The sequence below is a fragment of the Agrilus planipennis genome, unplaced genomic scaffold, assembly GCF_000699045.2.
Source record: "Agrilus planipennis isolate EAB-ADULT unplaced genomic scaffold, Apla_2.0 scaffold26, whole genome shotgun sequence".
NCBI classification, from domain to species: domain Eukaryota; kingdom Metazoa; phylum Arthropoda; class Insecta; order Coleoptera; family Buprestidae; genus Agrilus; species Agrilus planipennis.
Window position 1 is genome coordinate 1919382 of NW_020439469.1, and position 11799 is coordinate 1931180.

General features: G+C 33.7%; 1 protein-coding gene across 4 annotated transcripts in view; it reads right to left on the bottom strand.

The window, feature by feature from the left end:
• The window catches only part of LOC108740369, a 243001-nt gene that overhangs the window by 174727 nt on the left and 56475 nt on the right, over window positions 1-11799 (bottom strand). For all 4 annotated transcript variants that reach the window (XM_018474662.1, XM_018474678.1, XM_018474671.1 and 1 more), the window contains exon 2: window positions 10204-10266. In XM_018474662.1, coding sequence (XP_018330164.1) covers window positions 10204-10266 — 63 coding nt within the window. The remainder of the gene's footprint in view (window positions 1-10203; window positions 10267-11799) is intronic.

Genomic DNA, 11799 nt, shown 5'->3' on the forward strand with positions numbered 1-11799 from the left:
TGGCCCCCCACTTTGTTTTTTAAGTTTTATTTAAAAAATATAGGAGTGACAAACCTCAAAGATACATTATAGGACTTCTTATTTATTTGTCTATACATGTCTGACTATGGAATAAATGAAACGCGTACAGGATAGCAAAAATATTATTTATTCTTAAGTTATACAAATTTGATATCTTGAGATGACGTGATGGTTATGTGACCCCCTGGGGGGTCACATTAAATGTATTGCTCAATTAAAAATTAACGTCAAAAATCACAAATATTTTTTTTTGCCCCTTCCCAAAGCATTAGTTTTATACATGTCCCGAATATGTGTGAATAAAAAACCTTTAAAACAATATTTTATACATTTCCTAAATAGCCTCGGAATTGTATACATTCCCTAGGAATTGTATACAATACAACCAAATACCCAAAGCATAAAAACATTTTGCTTTGAAATTCAGTTTAAGTTCGTTTGTCCAAAACTTGGACATGTCTAAAATGCGTTTATCAAATTAATTACATTTGATTAGTAGTGGTTAATTAATTTTATGTATTAAGGATGCGTAAGGATAGTACCAAATCACTACTTCTACTTCATTTTCAAACTTAAAAATGTATAAAAATTTTAATGTTTATTATAACAGATTTCTATCACAGGATGTTAAAAGAATTATACTTATATAAAAATTAGCTATTAAAAAATATTTAACATTTACTTTTGACTGTTGTTTCTGATTTAAGAAGAGAATTGATAACGTGTGGTTGTCAAAGTAGCGTCTCGATCATGCCCGAATTTCTAGCCTGAAGCGCACAATAATAGTTATACTCGTTAACACACTCTTATTGATTTGTCATTATTTTGTTTATTTGCTATATATATATAACTCGATGTAATTTTCAACCCCACAGTTCAATTGGCCTTATTTGTCCGATAGGTATCGCAGTGTTTAGTCTTAATTCAAAGTACCTCCGCAGCGAGTCCATCAAAAAGACAACGAATATGACGTCCGTCAAATGGTAATTGCGGTAGCAGAGAGGTATTGATTATTTATTTTGAATTTTTAAAGGGTTGAGTATATCGATCTGTAATAATAATAGCATTGCATACAGATTTTTTCATATAAGTAATCTTCAATATTATGAAATTTTCATGCTTAAAATGCCACATATTTAAATACAAATTCATGATGCAAACATTGGTAAAAGGCCTGATATACAATAATTATACAAATTAGGCGTTTTGATACTCTTTTAGATCAATTATCTGGCACCATATGATCATAATTTCGGTATATAGCTTCTGTAAGAACACCTATATATCGTATATAAATTACATAATGAATAATTAATCCGAATGTCCCCGGCTTTACCCTAATATAGACACTCGACAGCAACGACAACAGTGTAAAAAGTTGCAATTTGGATTTAAATGTACAATGCTTGAAGTTATTTACAAATGCAATTGTACATATATTCAAATCCAAGTACCTACCTACCTGTTTCATGAAAATTCAAAAGAAAATTTCCTATAAGAAAAGTCCTACTTTATTTTCTTTAACGTATTGGAATATTGGGACCTTTAGACAATAACTTTCTTGAGCAATTTTGCATCCGGATTTCTATACTCCTTTGATTACAACCATGACGTAGAGTACATAGCGCTTTCTTTTATTGTTGTTCACATTCTACACAGCAATGTTTCTAATTTATATTTTAACATATAGTGGTTGAATACCGGTTGAGAGCTTGTTGACTTCCTAGCTACCAACCTCAGAACTTTCTTTCCCTGATAGAAATGTTTCGTTTGTTTCTTTGGTAATGAAGGCATCTAATTGTGCAACAATTTCTTCGCCAGCATTTTCATTGTCGGTTTCATCGACAATATTCGTAGAATATTTATTGCACGTGGCAACAGTAACAAATATTTGAATCTCCAAAACTACGCTTTCTGTAGTTGGATGCCGTNAAGTTTCGGCTTCGGTTTCGGTTTCGGCTGAAACTGAGACCGTTGCCGAAATTCGGTTTGGTTTCGGTTTCGGTCATAAAAACCAGTTTCGGTCGGACACTAGAAAGCTTTAAATAAAATGGATACGGTACTGACAAAGCAGTACTGTATTAAAATAAATAAAAGTAAAACAAAAATACTGGTATGCAAGGAAAGAAAAAATAGGAAAGAGCGAATATAGAGATAGCAGACGAAAAATTAGAAGAAGTGGCTGATTTTAGGTATCTGGAAAGTCAGATAAGTCAGGACGGAAGGGGTAGTAGTGATATAAAGGAGTGGATAGCGCAGGGTCAAGTTGCCTTCAATAAAACGAAGTCACTTCTATGCTCGCGAACGGTTAATTTAAAAATTCGAAAATAGTTGTTAATGGTGTATGTTTGGAGCGCGGCGTTATACGGGTGCGAAATATGGACAGTGGGCGCGGCGGAAAAGAAAAGATTAGAAGCGTTCGAAATGTGGTGTTACAGGCGAATGATGAGGATACCGTGAATAGAGAAAGTTAGAAATGAAGAGGTATTAGAAATAATAAAAGAACAGAGGACCCTGTGGAAGGCAATAAGGAATAGGCGAGATAGATTAGTAGGACACTTTCGCAGGCATGAAGGTCTAGTCAGAGATGTACTAGAGGCAAAAACGGGAGTTGGGAGGGGTAGTGGTAGAGATAGATTAGATTACTGTTCACAAATAATTAAGGATGTGGGTTGTTATAATTTTGGGGAAATGCGAAGATTAGCTCAAGATAGCAACGAGTGGAGGTGCGTGTCCAACCAGACTGACGACCTTATGATGATGATGATGACTCCCTATAAATTCGTTCATAAACTACATTTTACAACGTTGCTCATAATGAACGTAGCCTAGTTTACATAAGTGCCTTCCATGTCTATATTTCTTGTACTTACCTACATTGCTTTAAGTTTCAAAATGTCTAGTTATTAATTGTACAAAATATCTTTACAATTACATGCATACATTACATGCAGGTGACACTGTAATGGTTCAGATGAAATCACCGAGATAAAATATTTACTACAGAAGCATTAAAATTCAAAAAACGTAATGTGGCATGTCGTATCACGTCAACAAGATTAAGTAACGCGCGAAATAACGATGACGAGGGTGTGGCGCGTCGCGTCATGTTCCCACACGACGTAAAATAGTGGATTCGCCGAGAAAAATATGTAAATGAAGGATCCCTCAGTTTTTGATAGGTAAATAGGTTTTGGTCGATTGTAATGAAACTTTGAGAAAACGTCGTTTGAATTATCCTTATCGCAAAAAATCTCATGTTTGACTTACGACCTACCAAATTGAAAAGATACGGAATTTTGAAAAAATGTTCCTTGAATGATTCTTATGAAAATTCTCAATCTCTGCAAGTCGCAAAAATCTCATTCTGTTTGGCTTATGACCTCACCTATTAGAAAGTAGTAAAGATAAAAACATGGGTTTCGATCGATTATAAAGAAACTTTGGGAAAATGATCCTCGAATGATCCTGATCAAATATCTCAATAGCTACAAGTCCCAAGTGTTTGACTTTCGACTTCTAAATGTATGCTTTGATTTCAACTGATCAATCTCAATCATTATTTCACTCTAATTTTATTATTAATTAAGGTTTATTGAAATGGAGAGCAGAGGATATTAACTATCAGAGTCTAATATCGTCTATCAACATTTTCGTAGACAAAAGCCTTTTATTATTATTTTATTTGTTTTGGTGAGTTCCGGTATGATATTCCTGTACCATAAAAGGTATTAAAGGTGCAGTTGTAAAATGACATGAATAATTAATAAAAATATAGAATACCTACACAAAAATGTTGGGATGCATCAAAATTTCGTTTTTCTTCTTTATCTCCCAAACAGGTTAAAAATTTGCAAGAAAAATACTTTACCAGACATTTTCGTCCACATCTTAAGATGCTTAAACCAACGCGACTAAGCCAACTGAAAAATCTTTCTATACAAGTTCTAATTCATTTCTTTCGTCAAAGAAACATTAGCTTAATAGCTTTCAATATTATGGAGTATTTTTGTAATTAAGAAAAGAATTAACTTTAAATTAAAAACATTAGATACTATGGTTTCAATTAAATATTCTCCTTTTAATAAACCATTAAAACCCAAGATGATAATTGACGAGATTAAGCTCTGAATTTTATTCATTCGCTTTTATCCCATTTCTGTTAAATCGTTATCAATATTTGAGCTAGGACGAAAATGCATATAGAAATTTGGCGAACGTGTGGAAAATATTTTTTCAACCACGCCTATCTGAAAATATCATCTGCTACGTTGAAAACTGCCTTAAACTCACCGAACTCACAAAATCTTTTGAACAACACAACAATCGTAACACCCCTCAAAAGCTTTAAATTGGATTTATTTGACTTATACGACTTTATTATTTGCGATATAGGTAGGTATAAAGGTATTTGTAGGAATTTCGCTCTACCACGTCGTATTTTTTCCGCCCTTTGATGATTGCATGTAATACAATATCGTTCTTTTCGGTTATCAGTTCGCTACTAGTGTATAATACTTGTAGCTAATAAACCTATTTTAAACTAAAAAAAACGAAATTTGGAATATCCCTAAAAATTATACAGATTCACGAAAAATTTCGTAACCTTTGTTCGATTCTATTAATCCCTTTAGGTTCTATTAATCCCTTTCAAGCTTAAATTCATGATAATAAGACCGATTGAACGCGCTTCTCTACCTTTTCCTATCCTGTGCTAATATTCGCATTTCCCTAAAACTCGAACATTCTTAACTATTTATGAAAAGTAATACATCTAGTTCTTCCTCCACTCTCTTTAGCTCCTGATTCTGCTTCTAATATATCTGTTACTAAGCCCTTCAAACGTAAGAACTCGTTTGTGTACCGCGAAATAAGGAATCTCCAAAAATATTACATATTTACCAGTACCTATATATGTGTGTAATCCGTCATTGTATACAATTCCTAGGAAAAGTATATAATTTCTAAAATCGCCCGGAAATGTGTGAAATAAATTATATGAGACACATTTCCTAAGAAATCTATGCATTTCCTAAATAGCAATCGGAAATGTATTACACTTAGGTTTCAATGGGTACACTCAGTGCATATCCACTGTTGCGCTGTTGTTGAAAATTTCATTCACAAAAAGCATCACTTTTATACATTTCCTAGTACACTATCGGAATTTCATACAATTTCTAGGAAATGTATACATTTCTCAGGATATGTGTGTATCAAAAAATCTTTGAAACAATGTTTCATGCATTTCCTAAATAGATTTCTTATATTTTCGGTAACATATACAGTAAAACATCTCAACTCAACAACCTCTTCGAAACGACCACACTTCCAGTAGCTGCTTTTAATTTCTTAGAAACTTTAACTCAGTATATTTGGGCAACCTATCACGCCTATGCCTTACTTACTTTCATAGAGCCCTTCTCTCTACTCTTTCTAACACCTTCTCATACTAGTAAACAACTTAACCGATTTAAAATTTCCAATACCTATAAATATTTTTAGTAAGTATTGAAATTTGTTTTGGTTACTATACTTTATTACCTACCAGACGAGGCTCTACGATATTTTTTTGAAAAAAGCAGTTAAGACGCCTGCACACGCTGACAGATAGAATATGTGTTTTTTTACATTTTATGTCCTATATTTTTCCCCAGATATATGACCGTTTCGGTTTACATTTACTAATAATTCAACTAAAACGCATATAGACAAAAGGAATTCTCCCAGATTTAATGAAATGAGTCTATTTCACGAGATCTAACACACCACTACCCATATGTATAAAACGCAGCCGTCTAAATTAAATCAGCTTAAAATACCACGCTAGGTTTACGTTATGTCTAAATCCTACTGTTTCTATTCCATTACAGAACTTTTAGGATTCCTCTGAAATGCCTTCGGTGGATGCATTTTCATTCGCTGTTTAACAAATAAATCTGAGATTGTCCGTGCCAAAATCAAAACAAAACCATCTTAATATAAATTACTACGCCAAGGTTAGTACCAAGTATGTGACCCAGATACACGGCACCGTGTCAGTGAAGTTTAAAAAAAAAAAAGAAAGGGCTGCCACCAATATCTCAAAAACGTAGTAGAGTGAAGATTCGGGCTATAGGGCCGTGATCTAAGTGAACTATTCTGCCCAGACGTTTCATCAGCTACTGCGGCTGGCATCCTCAGTGGTAGTGCTGCGTTGAAAACGTCTGGACAGAATAGTTCACTTAGACCACGGCCCTATAGCCCGAATCTTCATTCTACTATGGATTCTGGCCGTAAAAACCTTTGTACTTATATTTCAAAAACGATTAAAATGAACAATGCACAACAATTTTTTTTAGATACTTACTTTTTCTAGTTCGAATCGCCAAAAATCTTTGCTGGTATCATCATTTAGCCCATAGTGATAAAAATTTGAAGCCAATCGGAGGGTGTTTCTTTTCGGAACTCTAGATCTCAATTCATTTATCGGCTATCAGCAAAACCGACGACCTCTAACGTAACGAACTTGGCTCCATTTTATTAGAATTGTCAACATTAACCTAGTGTGATGTCATTTACCTTAATGGCACAATGAGTGGTTTATTTTATTACTTATAATTTAGTTATTTCTCAGATATTATAGCTGCCGAAGTTAATTAATGACTTCTACAGAGAGACTCAAATTAATTAAATAGATACGCTCAATTTAAAACCAATAAAAACTGTGCTGTCTAGGTATTACTTGAAAATGAACAGTGCAGTTTCTTTTTAGAGAACACCATTTTTTCGCATTAGGAATAGTATAGGTAAGGGGTGAGCAACATTTTTAATCAAAGGGCCAATTTAAATTTTAAAATTTTTTGGCGGACCGCACATAAAGTAACACTTATTAATAATTTACAAAACTTTATTTATAATAAACATTAGAATAAAAAAATATAAAAGATTAAAAATACAAATTTTAATGCAAAATAAAAACAAACAAGAAAAGAACAATAAAACGAATTGTCTTGAAATGGTTAATGAGAAATTTGGCACTGTTTTTTCGATACAAGCTGATAAATATCAAGTGGAATTGATGAGGTACCTACACGTACGCAGCTTTCTAATGGTGCATCACTCAATCTTGATCGGTGGTCATTTTTGACTAATTTCATGGTTGAAAATAATTGTTCGCAAACATATGTACGTACTTCCTAACAGAGACATCATTTGCTTTGTATTTTTCGTCAAAAGCGTAAATTTCTCAGAGTTCACATACGATTTATAAAAATTTTTGATGTCAATCACTTCCATTTGAAAGTCTTCCACGAACTGTATCCACGTCAACATTAAATGGCGAGGAAAACATTTTCGATTCAAAGTCGATAATATAAATTCAGTTTTATTAATGCTTGGCGGATCGCATAAACATGTTTAACCGACCGCAAGCGGACCGCGGGCCGCGTGTTGCTCATCCCTGGTATAGATAGTTCACTTAGGGTGTGTTCCGAAATATAACCCAGCATACTGGCCACTGCGGATGATGCATATTGTACTGGTGAGACAAGTGTGACGTAGTAGTATATCAAACGGACGTGTGTGTATCTCACTTTGAGGAATTGTTTGTTGTAAGAAACTTTAATAACTTTTGAAGCGAAAGTGTTGTAAACGAGCACAAGCATTATTCTCAATATGGCGACAGTTTGATGTCAACGCACTGGCCAGTATATTTCGGAACGAATCAACAGTATGGCGTCGATTCATGACGTCATCAGCACTGGTCAGTGTGCTGGGTTATATTTCGGAACACACCCTTAGTTGGTGGCACGTTAGTTATCTAATATGTATATTTTTGTACACTATTCCTTGAAAAAAAATGTTACTGTTATAATACATTTTCATTTTTAGACCAAAACCTGCACATCATAGTAAGTTTTAATTTAAAAAAAAATGAATTGTGAAATTTCCTAGATGTTATTGTTGATTGCTCCAACCGAGGAAATACATTAGAGGATCGTGTACTTCTGAATTTTGAGTATTTTATTTTCGTATTCTCGTAATGATAATTGAAACGCAGCGGACGCTGGAAGTCAAGTTGAAGTAATACTCGAAATAACAATGGCGAATTTGCAATTTAACAAACGAACAAACGCCGGCTACGCGTTTTACAGTCCACTCCGAACTGTTAATAAAAGTTTAGAACACAAATTGTTCCACGTTTCATTGTCATGTACAATGTTATTCGAGGAACTCATTAGCTGATGGTTCGAATTGCGCGATTGCATTTGAATGCAATTTTGTTGACGGAAACCGAATTATGAGACTTTAAATTCACATTTTCCAATTAAAACTCGTTCGTGTACCGCGAAATCAGGAATCTCCAAAAACTTCACAGCTACAAGTACCTATATATTATACTATTTACTGTAAAACCTCCTCGCGTTAACCACGGTCGTGGCTCTAACAGTCAGTTTGGGAAGTTTTGGTAACAAAGAACCCTCCAAAACCGAAACTTTACCACCGTCAGTTAACTTGATATATTTTGGCTAAATTGCTTAGAATTTAAGCAAAAATTAAGCGGTTGAAACCCTAACAATACAAGGTTTATGGCAATGAATTCGCATTGATTCAATTGTTTTGTTTAAGCACTTCTTTTTGAGACATATGGTATATGTTTCTCTTTCATGGATAATGGTCCAGTAGGTGAACTGATGCTGTTCTGATTCGAGTCTAAAGGCCGTCGTATGTTAGAAATGCTTCCTAACGTTTCGCTAACACGAGTAGAGAGCTTCTTCAGAGGTCCTTCCATCTCCGATGCTGGATGCGGATTCACACGATGACTTTTAGACTCAAATGAGAACAGCATCAGTTCATGGTCCAATAAGTTGTGTTTTGTTCTGAAATTATATACTATTCCTCAAGTTAAGACAAGTATGTAATGTATTTGTTAGCAACCTACAATAAAATTTGTCATCAATTGCATTTACATAGTTTTTTATGTATTTACTAACTGACCCGGTGAACTTCGCACCCCTGACAGTTTATGACTGTCATGTTAACTTTCAGCTAAACTTACAATTTATTTCGAATTTTATTAACGTAATAATATAATTCACAGATTCTGGGTTGTCAATCTTGTGGTACTGATGACTGATTGATCGAATGATCTGCAATGATTGATACTAATCGATTTGACAGTTGTTGACATTTGTTCTCTGTATTTTTGTTTACATTTCTGTTCAAGTACCCTATACATATTTCAATATTTTTCTATATTTGAAAGCGCTGTTTTCCCCCTACTTTCTGCTGAATTTCTATTCTATAATGTGTAGTATGTCACTGATTTGCAATGGACATCAATTATTACAAATAAGCTATAAGCGTTCGTGAAGGGAGATGTCAATTGAGTAAGATGGCGTATGTTCCAAACCTAATTTATTTAAAAATGAATTTTTTGTATAATTTTTTTGCCAATTTTTCAGATATTTTAATAGTTATTCCACTATTCAGGACAAATTCAACAAATCAGAGGTCATTAAAATCGGTCCAGCCGTTTTTGAGTTATAAATGGTGTAACTAATCCGACTTTATTTCATGTATTTAGATACTCGCACAATAAAATTTATTAACAACATTCGCACAAAAAAAAACAAATTAACCGGTAACCTCGTCTTTTTTTTTTTTTTAACAAACCAAAGACAATATTCGCAATTTATAGCTTATGCGATAATAGATTATTCTAAAAATTTCTAGTACATTCTGTGTTGTCGATCTTGTGGTACTTAATTGAACGAATAATCTGGAAGGCTTGAGGTTAATCGATTTGACAGTTGTTTTGTTTTTTTTTTCATTTCGATGCAATTATTTTTTTTATGTGAATTCCGATATTTTAATAATTATTCTGCTATTCTTGGAGGAGACGAATCCGAATAATCAGAGATCATCAAAATCGGCGCAGCCATTCTTGAGTTATAAATAGTGTATAAATATATACAGAGATTTTGTAAAATATACAAACAGCAAATATTCCTGTTCAAAAGCCTACGAAAACTAAATTTGCAATAATCTCGATCAATTTCATAAATGATTAGAATGTCGCAACCCATGACTCGTAATATCTGTTGAGTTATGATCCTTACTACACAATACAAAATAATGCCGTCCATAAAAAAGAACATCAAGCACAGAACAAAAAAATAAAAAAAATGAGACTCATACCTCCATATGACAGACTGCTCCGCTGACCTAGCTTTTGTAATGAGTAATGTCTTCTCTCCGTCTCTGTATAATAGAAGAAATAGAAGAATCAGTACAGAAAAAAGTTCAATCAAACAAAATAAAAAATTATAACATAAAAATGACTGATGAAGGAAACAGTTCACAAGCACTAGGTACTGAATAGAAACAGATGGTCGATTTCAAAGTCAAAATGACTCATTGGTTTCTAATTATTATTACCAAATATCGATGCGGTGTTTTCTTAAGGGGATTTTTACTTTTCCAAACGTTTTTCCGTTTATTGCTGACGGCATCTTCAGTGGTGATATACACCGGCCGTGAAAGCCTAAGAAACTACAGTATCACCAAATATATAAAAAAACAATGATATCTTTGATATGTAATTGATAATCAAGTGAATATAAACAAGGGGACACCAATACTCAAAAATTGGTACGTATAGTCGTTACGACCTGGAGTTCCACGTAGCAAAGTGTCCGATTGTCAATTGTCAACTTCTGGCATGATTCTTTTCGTTTTGTTAATTGTTTTTATTGATATCGTGATTGTGGTGGTAGATTCATTTCTTCGGGCCAATTGTACCAGAATGAGTTGACTTAGGCCATCAATTTTCCGATCTGTTCTTTGCCATCCAATTGTTTACATCAACTACACATCGAAGAGAGCATTGTTTTGAGAGATTTGGTATCATTTGGTGTGAGATATTATTAGAAGCCAATGAATAGTTTGACTTTGAAATCGCCCTGTAATACTGTCCTATAAAATTCTTAACAGCATATGTATAATATGCACCAACAAACCCTTTACAAGCTAAAGACAGGTAGCAATTTACCCAGCCCTGAGCAACTAATTACAGTGGAGCGTCGATTATCCGAACGTCGATCAACCGAACGACCGCTTATCCGAACTACTACGCCCGCCTAGGAAGAACCTATTTCTGGCCCAATTCTGTGTAAAAAAGTAGTTAAACTTAATGAAAAACTTAGAGGGCCGTCATAGTTTTCATTTACCTATACGTAAATATGTATGGCTGAATCAGTTCGATTATCCAAAAATATCGGTTTTCCGAACACCCAAGTCCCCCAATTAGTTCGGATAATCGACGCTCTACTGTAGTTTGGCCCACTTGGTGAATAGCACTTTTTAGTAATTATGTTGAGACACTATTTCTTCCTCAAAAACAGTAATTATTTACATAGTATAATTTTATTTATTTAATTTTTACATGAAGCAATTTTATTTTAAATGACTTTCTCTAATGGATTTGCGAATTAATTCAATTAAATTCAATCTTATCTAAAAATCGTAAAAAATTGCATCGATCGTTACCTTATCGTTCGTTGAAAAATGAGATGAATTATTATTTAATAGTGACCCGCCCCAGCTTCGCACGGGTGCAACGCTGATACTAAATATATTTTTGTTTTGTTTAGATTATTATCGAAAAAAATTGCATCGATCGTTACCTTATCATTCGTTGAAGAATGAGATGAATTATTATTTACTAGTGACCCGCTCCAGCTTCGCACGGGTGCAATGCTGATACTAAATATATTTTTGTTTTGTTTAGATTAT